The sequence below is a fragment of the Plasmodium gonderi genome (assembly GCF_002157705.1).
Source record: "Plasmodium gonderi DNA, contig: Chr12, whole genome shotgun sequence".
NCBI lineage: Eukaryota > Apicomplexa > Aconoidasida > Haemosporida > Plasmodiidae > Plasmodium > Plasmodium gonderi.
This window is the reverse complement of record NW_021628937.1, coordinates 1,842,624-1,870,031: the sequence shown is the minus strand read 5'-3', so window position 1 is coordinate 1,870,031 and position 27,408 is coordinate 1,842,624. Positions and strand designations below refer to the sequence as shown.

Here is a 27,408-nt window from a genome sequence, read left to right as displayed (position 1 = left end):
TTTTACGTGCACAGTTCTGCTTCTGCGCTCGTGTACAGATTGTGCAGAATTTCTGCTACAATTTACAAAATGGTGATGCTGAAGAGGCCAATTTTGTTATGACTTTCATGGGGAATCATTAAAACTTGTGTTAAACTGGAGTTGACATTCATCTAATTCTGTGCGTGGGTTCATAAATAGCACTTGTGTCATTTCCCCGATTGTCATGAAATTCATGTATCCCTTTCATTCGTGTATACCTATATATATACACTGCATAACTGTGAGTAATAATAAATGTTTTGAAAACAGAGGTACAACTTCTACTATTTGCAAAACGGTCAAACGGTGTGTTTATTTAGATTTGATATGAAAAAAAAAATAAAAAAAAAAATAAAAAAATAAATTAAAAAAAATAAAACAAATTGGGAAAAGTAAGAAAAATTTGGAGAAAAAAAAAAACAAAAAAGTAAAAAGATAAAAACATAAAAAAATAATAAAATAAAAAGAATACGCACGTGTTACAAAGTGTTAACATATCGCATCTTTTCGACGAAATATTCTTTTCTCTTTTCACTTACAAATAGTACATTCTATATTCACACACAAATATGTTCCTGTCTAGGCGTGTAAAAGTATGTCTGGTCTACTGCACAACCAACATTACATCACCTATACCACATAAATATATGTAAATAAATTCAATTATAGATGATATTTCTCCTCCTCCATCATCATCCCTTGGTTATATATACCCAAAGGTGTGTGATATTACAATTGGTATTCCTGTGTGTTTCTCTCCTGCACTTAGCACAAACAGAAGGGGGTGAAAGTTCTTCTTCTTCGTCTTCTTCTCTTTTATCCTTTTTTTTAGAACCTTTCCTTCATCCTTTTGGCAAGTATATTCAATTTGTTAAAAATTTTCCCTTGCGTTGAACCAAGTATTAAGCTACATATAGAATATCTTGCCATTTTAATATTATTAAAACTGCCTAAGATATGAATTTTATCACCTGCTATTACAATCCTAGTTTTGGTTGCATTTTCAATAGCATATTTAGTTGCACCGTTGCTTCCACATATTCTACCAATACATCTGGACAGATGATCCCCTTTTAATATTTTAACATCTTTCACTTGAAAACTTTCTATATATAAATCATCTATTCTTAGCAATGCTAATGAATCTTCTATACTAAAACCAAGTAGGTAGGCTTTTATGTAATCAGATGATTTTTGTAAATTGTTTTTATCTTGTGTTAGTTTACATGTCCTTACTTGTATTTTATCTCGATTCATGCGAATTTCTAATTTTAAATTGGTTACAATTGGCTTGATTAATTCCATCCAATTTGTTTTTACAGATGAGATTCGATGTTTTGGTATCGTTATAATTCTCATTTCATTTGTATTAAAAGTGCTACTAGTATTTTGGGAGTTTTTTATAATTAATTTATTTCTTACCTTTTTATTACCTTCTCTATCATGTTTTTCTTCTAAAATATTTTGTAGGGTTAAAATATTTCTTGTGTTGCTAATATTAGACTGTTCTTTTTGTTCAGAATTTGTTTTTTCTTCTTCTTCTTCTTCTATTACTCCTTTTTTTTTTTCCTCATTGTTTTTTTCTTTCTTGTTTTCCTTCGATAAGGAAGGTGATTTTTTCATCATCCGTTTTGTCATTTTGATTTTCTTACTTGCAAATTTTTAATATTGCTAAAAATACTTTTTTATATTTGCATTGGGTTCATATTTATTATGCCCTTGTAGCCTTTTCCTATTTGCAAAATAAAGCATAACGCCTCATCCAAATGGAAAGGTGCTCCAACAACGCAAAAATAAAGTAATAAAATGAAGTAATGAAATAAAGTAATGAAATAAAGTAATGAAATAAAGTAATGAAATAAAGTAATAAAATGAGGTAATGAAATAAAGTAATGAAATAAAGTAATGAAATAAAGTAATGAAATAAAGTAATGAAATAAAGTAATGAAATAAAGTAATGAAATAAAGTAATGAAATAAAGTAATAAAATGAAGTAATAAAATGAAGTAATAAAATGAAGTAATAAAATGAAGTAATAAAATGAAGTAATAAAATGAAGTAATAAAATAATGTAATGAAATAAAGTAATGAAATAAAGTAATGAAATAAAGTAATCTAAATAATACACTTATATATCTATATGCGGGGTGTGTCAACTAATTTCTAAATCTCTTCTCAGGTCCTATGCCTATCTCCAATTAAATTAAAAACAAGTTACAAACTTTTTTCATGTTCAAGTGTATGTGCATGTTGCATATTCTTATAAATGTTTACGCATATATATATATATGTATGCATACAAACGTACTACATATGGATGCATAAGTTTTTCTATACGCATAAATAAATTCCCTATGTATGAAAGATCTTAGCTTGGGTTGCCATAAAAATAAACCTTGTTCATAAAAAAAAAAAAAAAAAAAAAAAAAATCATCGGAAGTTTTACTAAATTTAAAATGAGAGGAAAAGAATCACCCATGGGATGTAATGAAAAAAGATTTAACATTCTCTCCTGTTCTCTGATCAACGTTGGAATATCCCGAATTATTGCTCATAAAAAGAAAAAAAGTTCCAATTATGTTTTGCTACGTGACCCGCGTCAAACAAAATGTACGTAAAAATGGGAGACCTTAAAAATTGCACCTTACGGAAGAAAAAACGGGTTAAAATTACACTTTGAATTTTCGTATTGTGGTCTTGTAAATGCTACAAGCATGTATTTTACAAATTTTTTATTTTATTTTGTTTTTATTTTACTTTGTTTTTATTTTACTTTGTTTTTTTATTCGTTTGTTTTATTTTACTTTTTTGTTAGCTTTTTTTTTTATAATTTTTTTTTTTTTTTTTTTTTTTTTTTTTTTTTTTTTGTTGTTTGCTTTATTTTACTTCCATTTTGCGCATTTAAATATTCTTAAAAAAACATTACATGGAACCCACGTGAGTAACATTAGTGGAGAATAATCTCCCAGCATGAACAAGCAAATGCATACATATAAATATATACGTATGAGCTCATCACAACATGTGTATATGTAACATAAATGAATGTACATACTTACCGTACAGAAGAATGCTTGATCTCACCTAAGAAGATACAGCCCCTAAAATGTACAAAACCCAATTTAGTCCTTTCATTTCATAGCCGTTTATTCATGATTTTCTAATGTACTACACAAAATATGTTGTTTTGCAAAATTTAGGAACATAAAAATAAGGCTGTGTTAAGAAAATTTTTACAGCCTATTTAACTTTTTAAATTTTTTCTGTAATCAATGTGATTTTTTTTATCAAAGATAAAGCAGAAAACAAGTTCCCACATTTTTATTTTTTAATGTTAGAGTTTATCCTTTTTATATTGTTAGAAGTGTAGAGGTGGGGGTGGGGAAAAACTGCTTAGGGGCTTGGATCATTGTGAAACGGTAACACTAACGAAAAAGAGAAAGAAAAAAAAAAAAAAAAAAAAAAAAAAAGGGACTCATCTATCCAACTGATCTATCCAATTCACTTACAAAACTAGCCTACCCAACTATATATTCTCAAAAAATGGCGAAAGGAGGAATTGTGGCAAGTAAATCAAGCATTAAAGCCCCAACTATAAATGATGGGAAATGCACCAAAATGAATGAAGCAAATGAAATAGCGACAAAAAAGAATATAGATATTGAAGAATTACATGAATGTGATATAGAAAAAAGAGATGAACTGGAAGAAGAGAAATATTCAAAATTGTTATCAATAGCATATGCACTAATAGCAATAACAGCAGATGCACCATACTTCATAATCGTGTCGATGGGTGATTTTTTTAGGCACGCATTTGATGTAAAAGATATTTTGATAAATGAATTTGCACTAATGGAAAGTATAGTATTATTAATAGCATGTGTGTTCTTACATCTAATTGGAAGTTATAGATTAAAATGGAATTTATATCAACCAATATTCTCCACTTTTTTTTTTGCATTAATACACCTAACAGTTCATTTTAAAAGTGATTATATTGGACACAAAATAGTGATATTCAGTGTTATCCCATTTACAATAATATCATGTGTAATTAAAATGACTACTATGAAAATTTGCGTGCTGTTCAGAAAACAATACTGCACAGCATATGTGTGCGGTTTGTCAGCATCAGGATTTGTCGTTTTTATACTATACGTGTTAGGAGCTTATGTCTTTTTTGTAGATGATATAAACAAATTCCGTAAAATGTTTAGTTTATTTTGTGGAGTCTTAATATGTCTTTCTTTAACATCCTTTTATATATTACAAAAAATTTATAAATTGTCCTTTGTTAAAAGATTAAGAGAAAAACATGAAGATAAAGGATTCGTAATAAATAAAAATATTTTAGTCGATTCTGTTCAATCTGTAGCAGTAGTATGGGAATATCTTGCTATTGGATTTTTAGCAAATTTTATTACATTTCAGATGTACCCAACTATATTTCCAATACATATTGAAGCAAGCCAAGAAATGAAAGGTCTATTATCTGGATTATTATTATTTGGTGATTCAGCAGCTCATCTTTTAGTTCACGTTTTGAGTCCACATTTTGTGAAAATGAAATTCTCTGTATTTTTTTTTATAAAAATACTAATGATTGCTTATTTACCCATTTTTTTTATCCTAATTCTTTATAAAAATTCCATTTTTTATAACAATTACTTTTTAATGTTCATTTCATATTCCTTTGGATTCTTTCATGGCATATTGACCAATTCTGTATTTATAAAAATACCTAGCATATGCAGAAAAAGAGGGAAAGAGGAGTATATCAAACTAGCCCCTAACATTGTTTATTTGGCCATTGTTCTTGGTATCATGGTTGGTGTAATCTTGTCAAAATTCTACGTCCGCTTATTGACCCAGCACTAGCTGTGTATGTGCGTTACAGAAATGAATAAACAGGAATAATGGACCCCGATATGGCTGCAAAGTTGATATATATATATTGAGATAGATAGATAGATATATATATGTGTGTGCCCATCCAAGGACACCTTTTACCAAGCGAAGCTCTGCATAAAGGAGGAAATGCCAATATGGCAGTGTTACAAGACATGTGGAAGACACAGATGCATCATGCACATAATGGTTCAATCTCCATTAGAATTATGTACAATGGAAGGGAAACATTGAAGAACACCCCTTCCTTCATTTTTAACAATTTTTTAAAACAAATATTTGAATATTATATGACTTTAATTAAATTTATTTTCTTTTAATTCGTACCGAATTTGTGATCAGTGTATGCATATGCACATATATGTACATGTGTGTATTTTTTATTTTTTTTTTTTTTTTCTGTCCTTTTTAACAAGTTTGTTTCCATATGATTAAAAATAAGCCTAATAGTTTTGCATGTGCTTAAGTAATGTATGCAAATGTGTGATTGTATAATGCACTTGAACTTTTTGTTTGTTCAAACTGATTTTTCGTTTTCAAGATTTGTGCTCCTGTTCTACCATAAGGTTATTAATTTTTTGTAAATTAAGAGGTTATTTTATTAGCATACAAACGAAATTGTACTTGAATTCAGGTTAAGCAAAATTATACATACGCGCTATGTTATGGGAATGGATCTACAGCACCCACTGGATTACCATAACAGAAACGGTGAGAAGGTGTTGGCGAGTACAAAAAAAAAAAAAAAAAGTTATATATACACAAATATAAATGACGTGTTTGCATGGACATTCATGCGCTTATTTAAATGTAGGGTTTCCTCATCCCAGCGGAGTTTTTTTTTTTCGTATCTCAAAATAATTTTTTCTTTCTTCTTGTTTTTTTTCTTGTTTGTTTTCTTGTTTGTTTTCTTGTTTGTTTTCTTGTTTTTCTTATCATTATGGGAATTTTTCCTGCCTGTTAGAAGTTTTCCTAATTGATCAAGAGAAGATAAGAGAGGAATTTTCCTTTAAAGATGTCTGATCTGAAGGAATAGGAGATCATCATTTTTAATATATCCTCGTAAAGTTGCTTGGAAATATCAATAGTTTCGGAATTAGGGAACTTGAATTTATTTTCGTTTTTTATAACACAATATAATATTTTCATAACTTTTTGAAAGTCCAAAAAATTGTTATGGCAAATTTTTGGATCCATAATTTTGCAAATATATAGCATTTTTATAAATATCCTTACTTCAATTATTTTTCCTTTTTGATTGTTTCTTAAGTAAAAAATGGTTATATTTTTTTTTTCACATTTGCTATGCATATACTCGTTCAAAAATATTACATTGTTGTAATTTTTAAAAATGTTTTCCTCATTTAATAGCATTTTTATTTTATGCTTAAGGAGGTATATCTTCGGATTGATATCCCCACAGAATTTTTGACACTTGTCATTGAGATTTGAAATGGGGTTAATATTGGTATCTTCCTCTTTGTTTAACATTTCTGTGTCTATTACTTCCCGAATAATGAGTTCATTGGAGAAGTTTAAGCCTTCTTTTGTATCACTTCTTTTGTGTGATGGTTTTTGTACTCTTGTTACTTCATCCCCATTCTGCTGAGAATTAAATACATCTTTTTCATTAATTTGGCTATATGGATTCTCGTGACAAGTTGATTGGAACATAACCGTTTCCAATTTTACATACCCCGGTTTGTCGCTTTCATAAATTATATCAAATAAGAATTTTTTAAGATTATCATTCATATTTTTATTTTCATGATATGAATGTGTGTGGTGATTTTCATTTTCAAAATAACCAAGTAAATTGTGACAAAAATTACAAAAAAATAAAAATCTGTATTGGTGTACTGAATTTTTTTGAAGAGCTAAGTTACTGTCTTTAATTAAGCTTAAACGAAATAATAGATAGTTGGGGAAAATGAAAATATTGCGATCAATATCTTTTATACCATCAAATGTAAAAGTAGTGCATTCTTCACAAAATGCATGTTCCAAAAAATCAGTTGTATTCAAATACATATTCGGCAAAATAAAATTAACATTTCCACATATCATAACATTCTCATTACATGATTTGCATTGAATAATAAATCTTTTCAATTTTAGCATATCATTTAATTCTTTATTTATACTCAATTCGAGAAAATTCGTTTTACTTTTTCTTACCATTAGGTTTAGAAGTAAGTTTATGCTCATTTTGTCATTTAATAAAAAATGGACTGATTTTATTTTCGCACTTTTCAATGACAAATATGCCGGTAAAAATATGTATTTTGAAAAATCTTTCTTTTTAAAAATGGATAAATCTTTTGAAATTACATTTTTTTCTACTAACACATGCACTATATCCAAATGTTTATCTCCCTTTTTTTTTTCTCTTAATAATTGTCTAGTTGCATTTTTAAGATTATCTCTATCCACTTCCTTGTCTCCCCTTTTATTTAATACACATGATGATGTCCATTTAGTTCCTTTTTGTGTCTTACTTTCATCCATTTTTTTATTCCAAGTAGAAACCTGAAACCTATTTAGTTTCATCACTTTATCAATGATCTCATCATTTCTTTCATCAATTTTATTGAAATGGATTGCTTTCTCACTACTTGTTCTAACGTTGTTTTGTTCATTATGAATTAAATTACTTTTAATTTTTCCCTTAGTATCATGATTTGGATTAATTAAATTTTGGTTTTCATATGAACGCGGGGATGAATGCAAGTTGGAGTTTTGCTCTAAATGATCATCCAAGGGAGTAATCCATTTCTTCATCTTTTCATCTACGAATGTGGTGTTAGAACCATTCAGATCATTTCCGTAAATTAGTCGTAATTTAATTTTATACAAATGAAAATTTCGAACATCCTTTTTTTTTTTAATTATTATAGACGCTTTTGTGCTACTGACGAAATTCTCTGCGATTCGTAAGTAGTTAAGAAACGCCTTCGTCCAGCTGTTGAACTGGATATTTATGGACACTATATTTTGATTTGGATAATATTCCGCATGCTTCATAGTTCTAAGCTGAGTAGAGACACTATGTGCAAATATATACTTATGTGAACTTGGGAATATGTATATGTGTGTGAATTAACGTAGACCTGGTCATATGTATATATATATTTTCATATACATGTGCGTTCTTTTTTTTTTTTTTTTTTTTTTTGTATATATGCATTTGTATGGTGTAATATGAGCATTCCGGGTATAGAAAATGAAAAGTGAAACAGTTCAACAAGTTCCCGTAAATACTGTTGCTAAATATATGAAACGAAAAATGCGGAGATTTCTGTTCTTTTTTTTTTTGTGAATTTGTTCCTATCAGTTAATATTCCATTTTGTGATAATTAATTGTGTATGTTCAGCATGATTTACTCTTCATGTTTTCTACAAGTGTTTGAAAATTTGACGTGCATTTGCAGTTTTGCCTCTCTTATTGCGTTCTTACTTTCTTCTTCGTTTCTTGCTTTCTTGGTTCGTTAGGTGATTTTTTGGTTTGTTAGATGATTTCTTAGTTCGTTAGATGATTTCTTAGTTCGTTAGATGATTTCTTAGTTCGTTAGATGATTTCTTAGTTCTTTTCATACTTTCTTTTTTTTTTTTTTTTTTTTTTTTTTTTCAAATCCATGCTGGAATTTGCAATCCTTTTTGCAAATCCCTTCCAATACATGACCCTCTGTTTGTCCTATGTCACAAATTTTTTTCACGTTGCAGGAATTTTTTTTTTTGGCTTATCCTTTTTTGCTCATCTTTTTTGACCTCGTCCATTTTTTCCCCATCCTTTTTTATTTCTCCATTCTTTTCGTATCATTGAGATATATGTATTTAACTGCCTAACTTGTTGAGTTCTATTCGCGGGGAGGTGCACGATTTTTATTTCTCCCCTTTGGTATTGTGTCACTACTCTTTACTTTGCTTTTCTCGTTTTTTATATTCGTCTTAATTGGTAATAATTCAGTTTAACTCGTCTTCGCTTCAAGAGGCTATATTAATTCCCCATTTTTTGTCGTAATACCCCAGAGAACATAATAAGAAAAAAAAAAAAAAAATGCCTTTTTCCTCCATATTTCTCAAATTGCAGTAATTTCCCCATTTTCTACATCCAAATTTGGAACATAGAAATTTATAATGAAATGAAAAAACACATTCATAATATCACCCCTGTCCACTGCGTATATAAATACGATGTGTAGAACCAACGTCAATTTTTTTTTTTTTTTTTTTTTCCCCTCGAAAAGTAACTACTCACTAGTGTATCTTAAAATATTGATATGCACATAGCACTTTTTTTTTTTTTTTTTTTTCTTTATATTTAGTTCATTTTTTTCAACTATATTTAAAATCATAAAATTGTAGTTTTCGAGTTGGTTCTTTCAGGGTGCACTTTATGTTACATGCTACAGGTAGTACTGTGTGCATAAAAAAAATTTATTAATTTGGGATTTGTTTTATTATTTTAGTGTTTATTTTGCTGTTTCAGTATTTCACTATTTTATTATTTCAGTATTTCACTATTTTACTATTTTACTATTTCACTATTTTACTATTTCACTATTTTACTATTTCACTATTTTACTATTTCACTATTTTATTGTTTTACTATTTCACTATTTTATTGTTTTTTTTTTTTTTTTTTTTTTTTTTTTTTTTTTTTTTTTTTTAATACTTTTTTTTTTTTTTTTTTTTTTTTTTTTTTTTTTTTTTTTTATTTTTTTTTTTTTTTTTTTTTTTTTTTTTTTTTTTTTTTTTTTTTTTTTTTTTTTTTTTTTTTTTTTTTTTTTTTTTTTTTTTTTTTTTTTTTTTTTTTTTTTTTTTTTTTTTTTACTGTGCTTAAGACACTTCTTCACTGCGAATGTTCTTGATAAAGAGTAAAGGTAGTGACAAAGAACAAAAAAATGAATGTACTACTTATATGCCAAATGAGTATATGTATTATGTAGAGATCCTGTGTCTTTGTTCCTATGTATAGGTGGGTACAGTCAAACATATTTCCTTGAAGAAATTTACACATGTGTGTGTGTTATTGTATATATGCCTCATTGACATGTGTACATACGTTCACTTTTTGTCTCATTTAGGCAAGCAAAGATTTTACAAATGAACTGATTTTACAATTGTTTGAATGATAGAGTGAAAAAAGAAAAAAAAAAAAAAAAAAAAATCTACATTTTACTTTTACGAAAATTAACTTATTTTTGCATAATTGTAAAAGAAAAAAAGAAAGAAAAAAAAAAAAAAAAAAATCTACATTAGTCCCTTTTTCAACAAAAGCTCCTTTAGAATTTTGCAATTCCTTCACTATAATTTTTTTATATGTCGCAAAATGAAGAAAATAGTCTAATCCTTGTTTATTCATGGAAACACACGGTTTATGCACTCATGCATACACATGAATGTAAACACAGTTTTAATATATTTGTCCCTTGTTCAAATAAAAGTAATTGATTTTTTTTTTTTTTTTTTTTTTCTTTTCTTTCTTTTTCTTTTTATTTCGCATTTTTTTTTTTTTTTATTATTTCCCACTTTTCCCCTCCAAAAAAATAGCGACTCATGGAAAACATGCTTTTCACGTAGAAGAATTATTCTTATAACCCCTCTATGTTTGTAAGAACATACAATTGCATTAACATCGAAACAAAAAAAATAAAAAAAAAGATAAAAGGAAAAAGAAAAAGAACCACTGAAAAAAAAGCATATGTATATGTGTATGTAATGTATAAGCATACGTATAAATATATTTTTACTCCTATATATTTTATTTGCACTTTACCCATTGCATATGAGGCAACGTCTTGAAGGTATTTTTTTTTTTTTTTACATTTGACGTAAATTTTGTTCAATATAAAAAAAAGAAAGAAATAGAGACTGTTTTCACATATAATATAATTAAATTTAAAGAAACGTAACCACATTTATAAAATAACAAAATCAAGATGAAATGTATATAAAACATGTGTATATTTTTTAAAAAAAATATTTAAGCAGAAACAACATTCGTGAATATTTAGATATATATATTATTATAAAATTCGCAAAATTGTTAATTGTAATTTTGTTTTACTCAAATATGAATTTTTTTTTTTTTTTTTTTTTTTTTTCTTGTTCTCTTTTCTTCTCACTTGTTCTTTTTTCTCCACTTTTCCGAGCTTTCTTCATTTATTTATAAACAGAACAATTCACTGAAAAGGTTATGATATTTTAGTGTTATGTCACATTAAGGGGTGTATAATCTATCGTACAACAGCATACGCAGTGTGCTTAGATATCGTATATATATCCATAATATATTTACGTTTTCGCGCGTTCGTGCAAGCGTGTATAACACCATTATTTGTAGAGTTGTTTTAATGAGATTATTTCTCCCCCACCCCATGCAATTTGTGCGCATACAGTTTGTACTTATACCTTTTGTTCATATACAGTTTGTGCTTATACAATTTGTGCTTATACAATTTGTTCATATAAAACTTGTGGGTATACAACTTGTGCGTATACAATTTGCTCGCACACAGTTTGTTTGAATACTTTTTGTTTGAATACTTTTTGTTTCTATAAAATTTGTGTATACACAATTTTTGCATGTACCTCACGTGTACGCTTGTTGCTCCATTTATGTTCTACCAACCTTATTTTTTATTTTACAAATAACACATTTTTTCCTGTAATTATCATGTTCGTGCAAAAGGGACTAAAAAATTAAAAACTAACCTTAACGGTCAGGCAAAAGGCACCCAAAATGTTGCAAGAGCACCCAAATGGGTAATTAAAACGTGCTTCTACACACTGTTAACATTTATTGTCACAAGAACGATCAAATGCATGTGGTAAAAAAAAAATTAAAACGTGGTTTAAAAAAGAAAAAAGAAAAAAACACTCCGTGTGTAAGAAAAGGATATACGTTCACGTAGCAAAAAAGGTACGCAAGGATAAAAGGGGGGCGGGCACATATGTGTGTGTACACACCTACATATATATATATTTGTATATACGCATACTTGCATATATATATACTTGCATATATACGTACTTGCATATATACATACTTGCATATATACGTACTTGCATATATACATACTTGCATATATTCATACTTGCATATATACATACTTGTATATATTAATACTTGCATATATACATACTTGTATATCTATTATTACATACGCTCATATGTGTATTCGCGGCACCACATGCGCGCAAGCAACTAAGGCACGTAAATGGAGTAATGTAGAAAAATGATTAATAGCCTTATTTCAGTACTCTTGCTTGTTCTAATATTTAAAAACCTTGTAGAGCCCATAAAAAATAAAAATAAGTATCCCTATATACACATGCATAATAATGTTAGTAGAAGCAACATCGTCAATAAAGAAACCAGAGAAGCTTACCATAGTGGCATAAAAGGGTCGAAGAACCTTTTTTATGAGAATCATAGGAATAAGTATGTTCCGCTATTCATATCCAAGGGAACAGAAATATTCAACTCATTTTTTAAAAATAAAAAATCGAAGAGTATAGATAACTCAACAAGAATTTCTAAAAATGACTCGAAGAGATCTTCCTCTTCGCTTAATGAGAACAAGTCTACGCCTGACATCGACAACAGCTTGCCAAACGAGCAAAAATGGGATCAAAATAAGAGCATCAAGAAGAATAAAATTCCTGGTATGAATAAACAAATTGATAAAAAGTATTTTTATCGTGACCCCCATGTTAATACATCTATCAACAAAAACGATCGCATTGATGATGCTGATGATGCTGATGATGCTGATGATGCTGATGATGCTGATGATGCTGATGATACTGATGATGTTGATGATGCTGATGACACAGATGGCACAGATGACATAGATGACACAGATGACAGTTTTATCAGTGTCATATCGAATGATGATTACATTATGGATTTTAGTTTGAGCGATAAATATTACACAAAGGGTATGATTAACGAAAGTGGTACTAACAACAGTGGTGATAATTATTTGAAAAAGAAAACTAGCTATAATTTAAGAGACAAGTCAAACATTATCTTCTCACATTTTGATGCATTCAACGGGAATATCAGACATAAAGAGAACATGGAACACAATGTAAATTACATGATGGGTCTGATTAAGGATTGTGCATCCATAAAATCAGGGAGAGATAATATCATTCCTTATGACCAATCAGAAAATGTATTAAATGATGGTAGAAGATTACAAAAGACTATTCTAAAAAATAGGAAGAAGCATTTAACTAGATTGTACTATAGCTTTAAAGGAAAGAACGATTCCCTCGCACTAAAAAGGGAAGATCATGCAAATGGTGATGAAGAAGAGCTCCATGTAGATCAGATCAGACAACAGGATTATCAACATGGGAATGTCAAATGTCACACCAGCAAAAAATTATTGAAAAAACCTGGTGTGTTGGTAAACCATCCTCCCGATCAGCAAGAGGATCGAAACTTACTCAAAGACAAAAGGGTACACAGAGAGAAACGTAAAGAGCAACATGGAGAGCAACATGAAGAGCAACATGGAGAGCAATATGAAGAGCAACATGAAGAACAAGATGAAGAACAGCATGAAAGGCACCAAAGAATTGAGAATGACGGGGCTCGCAAACCCATCGAGAAAGCCGATTCAACATATTTTCTAACATATGAAGAAAAACAAAATACCAAAAAAAAAGCACACCAGGATTATACAAATTATATAGAAGAAAGAAGGTACCCTTATTTTAATTTTTTAAAAAAGAGAAATGAGAAAATTATAAAAAAGTTACTAATTGCAAATAATGGCATGGCAGCACTAAAGTGCATCTTGTCCTTAAAAGAATGGCTATTTAAAACATTTTCTGATGAAAATTTAATAAAAATAATAGTTCTAGCTACAAAAGAGGATATATCAAGTAACGCAAAGTATATCTCATTGGCAAATAAAGTCATAAAAGTACCTGGAGGAAAAAATTGCAATAACTATGCTAATGTACCACTAATTGTTGATATAGCGAAAAAGGAAAATGTAGATGCTGTATGGCCAGGGTGGGGACATAGTTCTGAAAATCCCTTATTATCCACCATGCTGGAAAAAGAAAACATAATTTTTATAGGACCTACTGGAGAAGTTATGGAAGCTTTAGGAGATAAGATATCAGCCAACATTCTTGCTCAAAGTGTGAATGTACCTGTTGTAAAATGGAGTGGAGATAGCATTAAAATAGAAAACTTTGATAATAAGATTAGTGAGGATATATATAACAAATCGACTATACACTCTTTAGATGCATGTATAAAGGAGTGCAAACGCATTGGTTACCCTGTAATGATCAAAGCATCACAAGGAGGAGGAGGAAAAGGTATCAGGAAAGTAGAAAACGAAAACGAAATCAAAAAAGCGTATGAACAAGTTCAGAAAGAATTACCCGATTCACCAATATTTTTAATGAAAGTATGTGACAATGTTAGACATATTGAAATACAAGTTGTTGGTGATATGTACGGCAATGTATGTTCATTAAGTGGAAGAGATTGTACTACTCAAAGAAGATTTCAAAAGATTTTTGAAGAAGGACCCCCTTCGATTGTACCTTCACAAATTTTTAGAGAAATGGAAAAAGCATCTATACGTTTGACAAAAATGATAAAATATAGAGGTGCAGGAACTATTGAATATTTATATGATCAAAAGAAACAGACATACTTTTTTCTAGAGTTAAATCCACGTTTACAAGTGGAACATCCTGTATCTGAAGGGATAACGAATACTAATCTCATTGCAATTCAGATGCAGGTGGCAATGGGAATACCCCTTCAAAATATAGATGACATAAGGAGGTTATATCACATAGAAGAAATAGGAAAGACATCAAGTTTTAGTTCATATGATAAAGTAACCAATAAACCAGAGGATACATGTGAATATAGTACACCAAACGGAAGTTTTAGCAGTAGTGAAGGTACTTCCCATTTGCAGATGTCTAAACAAACCACAAGTAGTGATATCAAACTAATAGAGAAGAATAAAAAATTAAAGGAGACAGAAACGATAGATATGGAAAATTTCGACTTTTATAATAATAGGCCATACACTAGTAACCACGTAATCGCTGCAAGAATTACAGCAGAAAATAGTAATGACAGTTTTAAACCAACTTCAGGAAAAGTAAAACGAATACATTTTCAAAATTCTAACGTTGTATGGGGTTACTTTTCAATCAATGATGGATCTGTTCATGAATTTTCTGATTCACAAATTGGTCATATTTTTGCAAAAGGGGAAACAAGAGAAATAGCTAGGAAAAATTTAATACTAGCATTGAGAAAATTAAACATAGATGGAGAAATTAAAACAGGTACAAAATATTTAGCGAAAATATTAGAATGCAAACCTTTTATTGATAACAATATAACAACAAATTGGTTAGATACCATTATCGAAAAGAAGAAGAATATTTATTATAGTGCAATACATATTATTATTTTATGTGCCACAATTTTTAAAATGCTCATACACTTTATGAAAGAAAAAGAAGACGTTGAAAATAATTTAAGTAGAGAAGACATAGGAATTAAACCACAAGAAAGTGTAACATCTGATTCCAAAAAAAATGTAAAAAAACCCAGCACTTTCGAAATTGTATTTGAAAATGTGAAATACAATTTTAAGGCATATAATACAGGTGAAAATCTGTACACACTAAAAATTAATGGACAAGAAATTGAAGTATTAGCAGAATATGATAAAGAAAATAATAAAATTTTTGCAAGTTTTTATAATCAAACTTATTTATACACATGTTCTGAAGATACCTTAGGTATCCATATGCATCTAGAGAAAGACAACATTTTTATTCCTAAAATTAGTAACCCATTTCATTTGATATCCAATACTAATGGAAAAATTGTAAAATATTTAATAAAAGATGGACATCATGTAGAAAAAAATGAAGATTATATAGAAGTTGAGGCCATGAAAATGATTATGACTTTTAAGTCAACTGAATCAGGGGTATTGAGACATAGGATGTCTGAGGGTACTATCGTCAAAGTAGGAGATTTACTAGGTGTCATAGAAAAACAGAGTGAACAGAAAAATTCTACAGACGAAGAAGAACAAAATAAAATTACGCAGTTTACAGGTTATTTGGATTTATCTAATAAGTATGCATATGAGTTGGACTATACGGAACGGTCATCTGATGAGATTCCAGGAGATGTTCACTATGATAATGGTGTTATGAATGGAATACCAGACAGTAGTAGTACCGATGTGGGTAGCAATAATAACACATATCAAAGTGCATTCAACTGTGTAGGAAAAAGGAATCGTGACACTGCTATAAATCACCACTATATACGAAAACAAAGGAATGCATTAAATTATTCGTTAAGTGGAGATCATGACTTGGGTGAAAGAAATATGGGGAAGGATGTTATGGAAATTCTCCAACCCGATGATTCTTCCGTCTCATGTAAGGAACAAGATGATGCATCCTTCAGAGAAGGAAGTAGAAAGAGCAAGCTATTTTTAAAACAAAGGAGAAGTATATTTCGCTTATTTGCTATGAAAAATACAAATGATAAGAAGGAAAGCACAGCTGGAAGTTACTTGAACGACAAATTTAATTCAATAAAAACGTACCTCTCCAGTTTTAGTTCTTCTTGTGCAAACTCGGTCGCCCTCACCAGTGCCAAGGCAGCGGTGGAACCGGAGATGGAACCAGAGGTGGAATCTGGGGTAGAATCTGGGGTAGAATCTGGAATAAAATTGGGGGCAGAATCTGGAGTAGAAGTTGAGACAGACGTCGTGGGGGAAGTAGGGCCGAACACCGCGGTAGAAGCAGATGTGAACACCTCGACAGATGCAGACCTGAACACAAACAAATCATTTACAAATACAGAACTCAGGGAATGCACGACTGTGTCATCCAACTCACATACAGGCAAAGTTGATTCGGTTAACGCCTTCTCTGGAAATAATTCAACTGCTCATAATTCGATAAGTAGTGAATATACTCCCAACGATGCATCTCTGAACATAGCCCAAGGGACCCCATCCTTTGATTACATATCTGATAAGAAGGAAAAGAATAATGATAACTTATCGGTCGAAATTCTATCGACAAGTAATATATCAAATGAAAAGACGTCGAAGAATGATTCCCTGAGTTGGAAAGATGTGAATAAGATTCCATCGGATGAATCTGTTTACTTAGGTGGAAACAGTCCAGGGATGAATTCACGTAAGGGGAGAATTCCCCAGAGTGAGGATCCGAAAAGGACGCAATTTCTGTTAGACATTTCAAATATGAAAAGAATTGAATATTTATTAAAAGGATATGAACAGGATTACGAAAAATGTTTTAACGATTTAGTGAAAGGGGAAGGTAATCTGGAATCTAATATGATATACATAATGGACAAATTTATAGAATACAATTCATTATTTGCCAAGAAAGAAAATATGACGCAGGTTGAAGTTTACGACATTTTATACACCAATATTACTGATCATAAAAAGCAATACGAAATTATTCATGCATATACATATAATTACCTAAGTATAAAATTTATGGAACTAATTATAAAATATTTGTTAGATAATAAGCTTAGTAGTCTGTCAAATGTTATTTTGGATAAATTAAAAATATTAAAACATTTTAAGGCGAAATCATTTGGGAATATCATTCTGTTATCACGATTCATAGTATATGTTTCTGAACATATGCAAATAATTCACTGCCTAAAAGACATTTTAAATGATGAGACCACAATTAAGGATGAAAAAAAGAAGGAATTGTACAATTGTTTAAAAAATAGCAATATTATTTGCTCCAAATTGGATGAAATATTCAGTAGTAATTATACTTCTTCCAATTATAACAGAATCTGTGAACGGATAGTAAACATCTTTTTAGGGGATTCCCATAAAATCCATATGTTCCTTCCATCTTTGTTTACACCAAAAAATAAAATTTTTTTTTTAGAAATATATGCACGTAATTTGTATACAAATTTTAACGTCAAGGTGCTAGGAGTGTCTGAAGATTGTGTGAAATTTTGTATAAACAACTCTAGGGATGACAATCTGCTAATTTTAAATGAAAATAGCAAGGTAGACGTAGAAGGATTAATAAGAAAAGAAGGAATTAACTTAATGGATTCAAATATAAATACCATTCATATTATAAACAAGAATGAGAATCTCCTGAACAATGTTGAAAATGGTTTACTTCATATAAAAAATATATGCAAGAAACTTTACGTGTACAATTACTTTGGAGATAAATATGGAGATACACACCAGTGGCCTGATGAACAAACTGTTGGAAAAAAAAATGAGAATAAAAACGAAAATGATATTAGGACAAACCTGCTTCCATACGAAAGATACATCTTTTCCTTTGAAAAGAATTTACAAAATTATGAACTAAAAAATGTAGATGAAAAAATATTTAAAAAGACCAAGGTAGTCCTTGGAATTTATAAAAAGAATAACAAAATCACTTCTTTGTTTGCAGAAAGAGTGATAGATGTAAATGATTTGAAAAAATGCACGGAAATGGAACGAAGGGATGATTATTCCCTCAAACTGAGTGATGTAGAGGAGGCGGATAAGGAACCATGTTTGATGGAACAGGATCAGCGAATATACGACTTAATGACAGAAGAGTTAAAAGAAGCAGTAAATGATATAGCAATAGCTCGAATGAACCCAAAAGTGCAAGACCCCAAGGTAAGTAGCTATATAACGTATCACCTATTCCTAGATGAGATTAATAAATTGAGTGAATTAAGAACAGTTGAAAAATTATTTAAAAATTTCCTCAATAAGTACAACGAATTATTGTTAGAAAATTATGTAAACGATGTGTACATTTGTATATATAAAAAAGGAGAAGAACATGTAAAAAAAAACTTCAACTTAGTGCCAAAGAAGGTACTAAAATTACATGTACTTTTTAATAATGAAAAAAATGTAATCGAACAGATCGATTATGTACAACCATTTGATGTCGACACATTGTATTTAAAAAGGAAAAGAGCAAGAGATATAGACACTATATATGCATACGATTTTGTTAAAATAATAGAGATATCTCTAAACAGAATGTATAGTCACAATCCAAATGATCATTTCAACCATATTAATAGCATTAAAGAGTTTAAGTTAGATTTCGACATTCTACAAAATCAGAAAAGCCGGGTCACAGGAGATTCGTTAATGGATGTAAAGAACAGTAGTCTAGAACGGGGTGTGCAACAAAGAGCCTTCTCAGCATTCGAGACACAGAATCACAGTGTTCATTGTAGTGATAACTATATCAACAGGTGCGAAAGACATGAGCAACTGTTCGAGAGGCACGACAACCTAAGCGAAGAGGAAATCAGGATAAGAAAATCTCTCTACCTTTCTGACAAGATTGACCTGGGTAGAAACAAAATGAGTGTTATTGGTATACTGATAAATGTAAGAACAGACGAATACAAAGAAGGAAGAGATGTGGTATTCATAATAAATGACATAACGACGTATGGTGGTTCGTTCAGTGTTGTGGAAGATCAATTATTTTATGCCATATCAAGCTATGCAAGGGAAAAGAAAATACCACGTATTTATATATCCTGTAACTCAGGTGCAAGAATAGGGTTGTATAATTTCTTAATGGATAAAATTCAAGTGTGTTGGAAAGATGAAAAAAAAAAAGAACTAGGATATAAGTATATTTATATAACAGAAGATGTTAAGAATGAAATAGCAAAAGAGGATATTATATTTTTAAAAGAAGTAATCGAGAATAATGAAAAAAGATATATAATCGATGGTATAGTAGGTAATTTAAACAATCACATTGGAGTAGAAAATTTAAGGGGTAGTGGATTAATAGCTGGGGAAACATGTAAAGCATATGATGAAATATTTACATTATCTTATGTTACAGGTAGAAGTGTTGGGATTGGTGCTTATTTAGTTAGACTTGGAAAAAGAACTATTCAGAAAAAAGGTTCATCTATTTTATTAACAGGTTTTAATGCCTTGAATAAAATATTGGGTGAGAAGGTCTATATTAGCAATGAACAACTAGGTGGGGTAAAGATTATGATGAGAAATGGCATATCACAACTCGAAGCTGAAAATGATCAAGATGGAGTTGATAAAATTTTCAAATGGCTATCCTATGTACCGAAAACAAGTCTCGATTATTATGATGTTATTGAGAAGATGAAGGAGGGTTCAAATAATTATACTAATGCTGAGCATGTGAACAAATTGGGAGAAAGATTTAACAAGGATAAGGAGAAAAAGAGTGAACTGGAAGTTTCCAAACATGTTTCCAAACATGTTGCCAAACATGTTACCAAAACAGATGTACCAAGTTCACATTCAACAGTAGATCAGATAAAGGAAGAAAATTCAAGTTGCTACAAAAAAGGGACATATGAAAATGGAAACTCAAAAATATACATTGAAAGAATTAATGACATAGACATTGACAATACAGAAAATATAGATGTAGCCGATTTGATAAGAGGTACGGAGGAAAAACAAGGTTTTCTAGATAAAAACAGCTACTTTGAATACATGAATGAATGGGGAAAGGGAATCATAACGGGAAGAGGAAAATTGGGTTCTATCCCCGTGGGAATTATTGCTGTTAATAGAAATTTAGTAACTCAAGTTGTTCCATGTGATCCAGTATTAAAAACGAAAGCAGTAAAATCAACACATGCACCCTGTGTATTTTTCCCTGATAATTCATATAAAACTGCCCAATCGATTGAAGATTTTAACAAAGAAAATTTACCTTTATTTATTTTTGCAAATTGGAGAGGATTTTCAGGAGGTACAATGGATATGTTTAATAGTATTTTAAAATTTGGATCAATGATAGTTAAACAATTAGTTAATTATAAGCATCCCGTTTTTGTATACATCCCAATATTAGGAGAGTTAAGAGGTGGATCATGGGTAGTTGTAGATGAAACTTTAAATAGCCAGATAATCGAAATGTATGCAGATACAAATAGTAAAGGTGGAATTTTAGAACCACCTGGAATCGTTGAGGTGAAATTTAGACTTCCAGAAATTAAAAAGTTAATGCACGCAATTGATAGCTCTATAATATCTCTGAAGCAGAGGCTAGCGAATACTCGGGTATGTGTATATATATGTATTTTTGTACGTACGTTCATGCACGAAACTTGGAAGTGGGAAAGACGAACACTGTTTTTTTTTTTTTTTTTTTTTTTTTTTTTACCCAATATGTATGCACAATTTGCTTCTCGACTGTCTGAACGTTTTTCACATTAAGTAATATGAATGTTGCAGGTGTTACATGTCGCATTTTATTTCACACCCACCGCCCATGTTCTTCTAATATGGATGCACAAATAACAATTTTTTTCATATATACATAATCTCAAAATATCGCTTTACTACTCTACTTAGGAGAATGAAGAAATATCTAGAATAAAAAAAGAAATAGAGGACAAGGAAAAAGAGTTGTTACCGTTTTATTTACAAGTATGCCACAGATATGCTGATTTACACGATGTATCCAAATGTATGAAATCGAAGGGAGTGATTAGAAAAATTATCCCCTGGGAAAAAGCACGTTCCTTCTTTTACTATCGTTTACTGAGACGGTTGCTAATGAGTACTCTGAGGTAAGACCTACCATGGGAAGAATTCAACATTCAAAAACGAGTACATATGCATGTACATGTACATATACATATTCACGTGTGCATACATATATATATTATATATATATGCGCGTATGTAGCATACTCAGTTTCTGTAATTTTGTCCCCCCTGCCCACACATTACATGATCAGTATAACTATCGAATTAACCAATTTGACCTCTTTTTAGTAAAACCTATGGTAGTACGTTGACCCAAAGTGAAGAATTCAAGAAGCTTGTTAGTGACATCACATTGGAAGATGAAGATGAAGATGACTATGAAGTATGCAAAAAAATTTTAAATGAAAGCACTTTGAAGTGCATAAAAAAAATATGCGAAGACTTAAATTCTAAGAAAGCCTTAGATGAAATTTACAACGCCATTCAAAAATTACCTCTACAACAGAAAAGGGAACTTTTTAACAAAATAAGTTCTCAAAATTAAAATTTTTTTTTTTTTTTTTTACTCACAAGGATGTATGAATTTGTACAATACATTCTACATTGGGTTATATATTTTTTCATTTTACTCAACACTTTTCTACGTCTTCAGTTATTAAAATAAAATAATTTTTTTTTTTTCGTTTACTTTTACGAGGAAGGAGTTCAACATTGATCTCTACTTTGTCTTGAGTATTATTTATTTATTATTATTTTTTTTATATATCAACAGTTGGTCTGTGTTCCTGTGCACCACTTTTATATTCCTACTGTTTTTAATATTGTACAAATGCTCTCTACACATTTATCGCTATGTGTCCCATTTACAAATACGAGCAGGCATGGTGGATATATATATATATATATATATATATGTACATGTATGTATATTCGTTCTAATTTTATTGTGCCCATCTTTCACACTCATTAATAAACGTGTTGTTGTTTTTTTCCTTTCCATTTCGAATAAACAGATGGAGGAAGAAGATAAAGTGATACGTGCCCATGAGATTCGTAATATAAAAAGTATGTTGTCTTATATGAATATAAAAACTCATACTTTTTAATATGCGCACGTTGCAATTCATCCCAACGCAAGTATTGTGCGAAATATACATTCTTATGTTTGTTAATAGTTAAATAATTAAAAAAATATATATATAATTGTTAGCATGAACTCTTTTTTTTTTTTTTTTTTTTCTCTACTTATATTTTTTTATTCCTATTTTTTTAACACATTTCCTGTTCTAGCACTTGTTGCAACACAGGAGGAAAAAAAAAAAAAAAAAAAAAAATGAATAAAAAGATGAGCTACGCTTGAGCACACAAATATGTACACACCCATTTATGTATAAACAAGGATAAACTAAAAATTATGTCTACATTAAAATTACATCTTAAAGTCTCATAAATTCAATGATGGGAATTTATCATACTTCATTGGGAATATGCCATCAATGTGATGTCGATGTTTTCTTTTGGTTTGGCATCAATTCAAATTTTTCCTTTTTTTATTTCAAGACCTTTTAAAAAGGGATAAAAGTAACATATAAGCAAATAATTGCATTGGTTTGTGCGCACTGTTGTATTACTAGAACCTATTAATTTCACATCCCATTAGGGCATACTCATTTTCATTCAATTTTTTATTTTATTTTATTTATTACTATTGTTTATTTTTTTTTTTTTTTGCGTGCTTGTGAAATAATTTCATTGATTGTTTAATAGCCATTTTTATTTCTTAACACAATTTTCTGTCATTGATATTTTTTTTATATTCACCCTTCCGTGGTTGGCATAAGCATGGGAGCTCATCGGAAGGTGCATAAAAAAAAAAAAAAAAAAAGAAGAAAAAGAAGAAGAAAACAAACTACCCTTTTAGCTTTCATAAATATAAATCATCTGCTCCCTTTGGAAAAATTCTGAATTTTTTTTTTAAAGAGGTGTTGATATCTCTGATTTAAATTATTCTGAACAATAAATATTTTTTTCACTTGTTTGGTGTTATATGGTCTTATGCCTATCTTTGCCTCTGGAACGGATTTTCCTTATTTTTCTGCAAATGTTAGGGTACATTCACCTATTAATATTTACACCACATGCTTACTGAACATACGATATAATCCTTGAAAAGCCTTCCTACGAAGAAAATGTGAAACGCATTTATTTTAAAGAATAGAATAAAATAAAAACAACTTTAAAGGGAGTAGCAAAATAAGATATATTTATACTAACATGTAAAAATTAGAACAACAGAAAGGGCAAAACGCATGAGAAATTATACAATAAATGGAAAGTGCAATGAGTGGGTGTATGATATTCACACATGAATGCGTGTCTGTCTCAAAAGAGAAAATTTAAAGGAACATGTATTTGTACATTATATCAAGAGAAAGAAAATTGACAAATAACTCGTTAAGAGTCTCTCTCTTGCTCTTTTTTTTTTTTTTTTTTTTTTTTTTTTTTGTTATTTGCCCTTTTAATTACTTCAAAAGCATGTAATAACAAAATGACAACTATGGAAGAATACTACGAACCTACCCTAAAAAAGGAAAATAAAATTGAATATGTTGATAACCTATATTTGTCGAAAAACACTTTGAACAATAAAGAAAATGCATTAAATTATTTTTACACATCTCCGTTTTACACAAGTAGAAGTAGTATGTCTTTAAATGAAAAAATTCGAGTTGGGAAAATTCTTAATGATGATGATGATGATGAAGGGTATCTATTCGACATAACTTATGATAATTTAAGTATTTTAAAAAATAATGAACCTAGTGATTTAGTTAGTATGCATATATACTATAACACAAATTCTATATTCCATATTTCTCTAACACATAAATATAGAGTAAAAAATGTTATTTGTAAAAAAGTTATTCAGATGTTTTGTATTTTTAATGGAAAAATATACAGTTCCCGATCTTTCGGGGAATTGTTAACTAACAAAATTGCTAGCATTGTGCAAAATATTGAAAATTTTTACGACTGTGTTAATAATATGATGAATTTTAATATAACATCAAATTATAATTTTCAGAATAGGGCAGATGAAGATATTGACAACAAGTACAAAAATTATCGTCTTGATGACGTATACATTTCAACAAAAAAAAAAAAAAATAATAATAAAATAAACTTGTGATCTGTGGGGATACTGCTTTGCTGTGCCATATGTTATATGGTTCCATATGTCATTCCCTTGTGTTTCCTTTTTTTTACGTGTTGATTGACCGAGCCATCCCCATATTAGCCCCAATTTTGCTCCGTGCACATGTATATACATACATATATATACATATATATATATATACATACATGTATGCACACTTGTTTATTCTTACCAAGAAGAGATGTTGGTGTCTCATGAACAGACAAATAAGCACACACATGTACATATAAATTACCATATGTAATACCTTAAAATGTCGTCATTCAAACCGAACGTGTCATTTGTTTTTACATGGGCATTCTGCAAACTTTTTCGAATGTTATGAACATTCATACACTTGTTTAAAAAATCGTCTTTTTCGTTAAAAAACTCGTTAAAGAGGTTTTTATCATTTTTAACAACTTCTTCACTCTCTTCCTTTTCTACGTCATATATAACCACATTGTCATCATCCTCAAGGTAACAACAAATTTCCTGCTTATCTATTTCTGTATTATGAAGTATATTCCCAACTGATCCACTTAGGCAAGTTAATAAAAATGTTCTGATATTATGTATCTTTTATGAGGGCCGGACAGAAAAAAAAAAAAAAAAAAAAAAAAAAAAAAAATCAGAAAATAAAACAAAATGAGGCAGAGAAAAAAAAATAAAATAAGACAAAAGAAAAATAAAGAAATAAATTGGTATTTACAGAATAATGAATTTCGTCTCGTAAATTCTTATATCAAAAGTTTTTTTTTTCTTTTTTTTTTTTTTGTTTCTAGGGATTATGCACGAGTATACTCTACCAGGCATGATCACACATTTATATCTGCCCCCCTATAATATGATGGGACTTGGAAAAAAGAATTTATACAATTTTTCTAACTTACAATATTGTTTATGTATATTTTGATAAGAAAATTATCCGTGTTGGTTTTTTCAATTGGACATTCAAGACATTCTATCTGAAGAAAATTAAAAAACAAAATATATATAATTGGGTATAAGGAAAAAGACAGGTACACGTGCATAAATTTAAAAATAAAGTCTTGTGACAGCACAAGTAAAAGAGGGATGAAAAAAAAAAATATAAATTCGCACATCTCTTCCCTTTGTATAAACGCAATTATATATGTACTTGGATTTAAATCATTAAAACTTTTTCTTTTTCTTTTTACCTTATTTTCTGCTGCTTACCTGTGAACTTTCTACGACAGCGTAAAAACTTTGCAAAAAGTTCTCCGAATGTGCATGGACGAACTTGTGAAGAAATTCCAGATAATTCATTTTCTTTGTACATTCACGAAGGGATATAAATAATAATGTTTCTTTTTTTTCTTTTTTTCTCAATTTAAATGAATAAATTAAAAGAAGAAAAAAAAAAATCCGTAAATCCAGACTATTCTCCAAAAAGTTAAATAAAAACGCTGCGAATAAATGGGAAAAAAAAAAAAAAAAAAAGAAAAAAAAAAAGCAGATTTTAAATAAAACAAAATAAAATAAAAGAGTTCCCAGCGTTGGTTGCATGGAGAGATTGCATTAGGTCCATTGTTTATAGTGCCGCCAGTTCTTATGTTTTTCTCCCTTTCTATTTTTCCATTTTTAGCAGAAAAAAGGGACGTGAACAACATAAAAAAAAATACGAACAAGAGTAGTAATTTTATCTGCGATCGAAATTCATATGTGAAGACGTGTAAAAATACAATTGCAGGAGAAAATGATAACATAATTAACAAAATAAAAGAACTAAATTTATTGCTCCTACAAAATAAGGATGAAATAAATATCCTGCAGCAAGAGAACGAGACTTTTTCATCACAGGTATGTACAATCTTGCGCTGTGTCACACGTATCGGAATGAAACAAAAACACATGCATCCGAATATGCATACATGCACAAAATGCTCACACGAATTTGGCGAGGATTTACCCCCTTTTCCCAGGTAGCAAATTTCGTGAAAAAGTGCAAAGAATTGCAATGCATGATATCGGCGCGAGAAAAGGACATTGCGAAATTAAAAGAGAATGAAAAATACCTGGTACAGGAATTAAACAAAAGGGATAATGAAAAGGGCGAACTGGAACTACATATAAAAGAATTACTGCAGGGAAAGGAAAGCAAAAAGGCACATATATCTGATGTAGAAAATAAAATCAGCATTTTAAAAAACGAGTTGGATGCAAAATGCCTTGAAATAAATATTTTAAATGATAATGTAAAAAAACTCGAAGAACGAATTATTCTTCTTCAGAATGAGAGTACAAAAACGAAACAAGACGTAATCAACAACTTAAAAAGACAAGACCAAATAAATGAACAAACAAATTTAAAGGATAATAAAATATTCGAACTAGATGAAAAGACGAAAAAATTGAATAAAATTATAAAAGATAAAATTGAGGAAAATGAAAATTTAAAAAAAAAAATACAACAGCAAACTTCCAAAATAACATATTTGAACGAAAAAATTCAAACCTTTGAAAAAGATCAAAAAAATGATAAAGATAAAATTAAAAAGTACCTAGAAACCATAAAAAATTTAAAAAAAGTGAATAGCAAAAAGGATGAACAAAGTAAAGAAAGTAAAATGCAGGATCAACGGAAAGAGCATGAAGATATCGTATTTAACTCTCAGATTTATAATTTCAGCAAGAAAAAGGATAAACATAAACAAATTGCCAACAATTCTAAAA

At 29.5% G+C, this 27,408-nt stretch overlaps 7 protein-coding genes across 7 annotated transcripts in view; 4 read left to right on the top strand and 3 right to left on the bottom strand.

Annotated features, from left to right (window-relative positions):
- Positions 1–849: 849 nt before the first annotated feature.
- PGO_123900 (hypothetical protein, conserved) lies at positions 850–1,659 on the bottom strand (the record flags this gene model as incomplete). The annotated part of the gene is made up of 1 exon (XM_028689180.1): positions 850–1,659. One exon carries the CDS (start codon positions 1,657–1,659, stop codon positions 850–852), a length of 810 nt encoding a protein of 269 aa, XP_028544981.1.
- A 1,905-nt stretch (positions 1,660–3,564) lies between these two features.
- On the top strand, positions 3,565–4,902 carry PGO_123890 (hypothetical protein, conserved; the record flags this gene model as incomplete). The annotated part of the gene is made up of 1 exon (XM_028689179.1): positions 3,565–4,902. One exon carries the CDS (start codon positions 3,565–3,567, stop codon positions 4,900–4,902), a length of 1,338 nt encoding a protein of 445 aa, XP_028544980.1.
- A 1,002-nt stretch (positions 4,903–5,904) lies between these two features.
- PGO_123880 (hypothetical protein, conserved) lies at positions 5,905–7,956 on the bottom strand (the record flags this gene model as incomplete). The annotated part of the gene is made up of 1 exon (XM_028689178.1): positions 5,905–7,956. One exon carries the CDS (start codon positions 7,954–7,956, stop codon positions 5,905–5,907), a length of 2,052 nt encoding a protein of 683 aa, XP_028544979.1.
- A 4,217-nt stretch (positions 7,957–12,173) lies between these two features.
- Positions 12,174–22,059, top strand: PGO_123870 (biotin carboxylase subunit of acetyl CoA carboxylase; the record flags this gene model as incomplete). The annotated part of the gene is made up of 3 exons (XM_028689177.1): positions 12,174–21,083; positions 21,381–21,595; positions 21,804–22,059. The coding sequence occupies 3 exons, from the start codon at positions 12,174–12,176 to the stop codon at positions 22,057–22,059; spliced, it is 9,381 nt and encodes a 3,126-aa protein (XP_028544978.1).
- A 2,004-nt stretch (positions 22,060–24,063) lies between these two features.
- Positions 24,064–24,705, top strand: PGO_123860 (hypothetical protein, conserved; the record flags this gene model as incomplete). Its single annotated transcript, XM_028689176.1, has 1 exon — positions 24,064–24,705. The coding sequence occupies one exon, from the start codon at positions 24,064–24,066 to the stop codon at positions 24,703–24,705; it is 642 nt and encodes a 213-aa protein (XP_028544977.1).
- Positions 24,706–24,963: 258 nt separating this feature from the next.
- On the bottom strand, positions 24,964–26,001 carry PGO_123850 (hypothetical protein, conserved; the record flags this gene model as incomplete). Its single annotated transcript, XM_028689175.1, has 3 exons — positions 24,964–25,290; positions 25,605–25,679; positions 25,912–26,001. 3 exons carry the CDS (start codon positions 25,999–26,001, stop codon positions 24,964–24,966), a joined length of 492 nt encoding a protein of 163 aa, XP_028544976.1.
- Positions 26,002–26,069: 68 nt separating this feature from the next.
- PGO_123840 (hypothetical protein, conserved) overlaps positions 26,070–27,408 on the top strand; it is a gene marked incomplete at both ends in the record, with an annotated part of 1,551 nt that continues 212 nt past the window's right edge. The window contains 3 exons of the mRNA XM_028689174.1: positions 26,070–26,127; positions 26,246–26,535; positions 26,658–27,408. The exon at positions 26,658–27,408 is cut by the window's right edge and continues 212 nt beyond it. Of these exons, the coding sequence (XP_028544975.1) occupies positions 26,070–26,127; positions 26,246–26,535; positions 26,658–27,408 (1,099 nt within the window). The remainder of the gene's footprint in view (positions 26,128–26,245; positions 26,536–26,657) is intronic.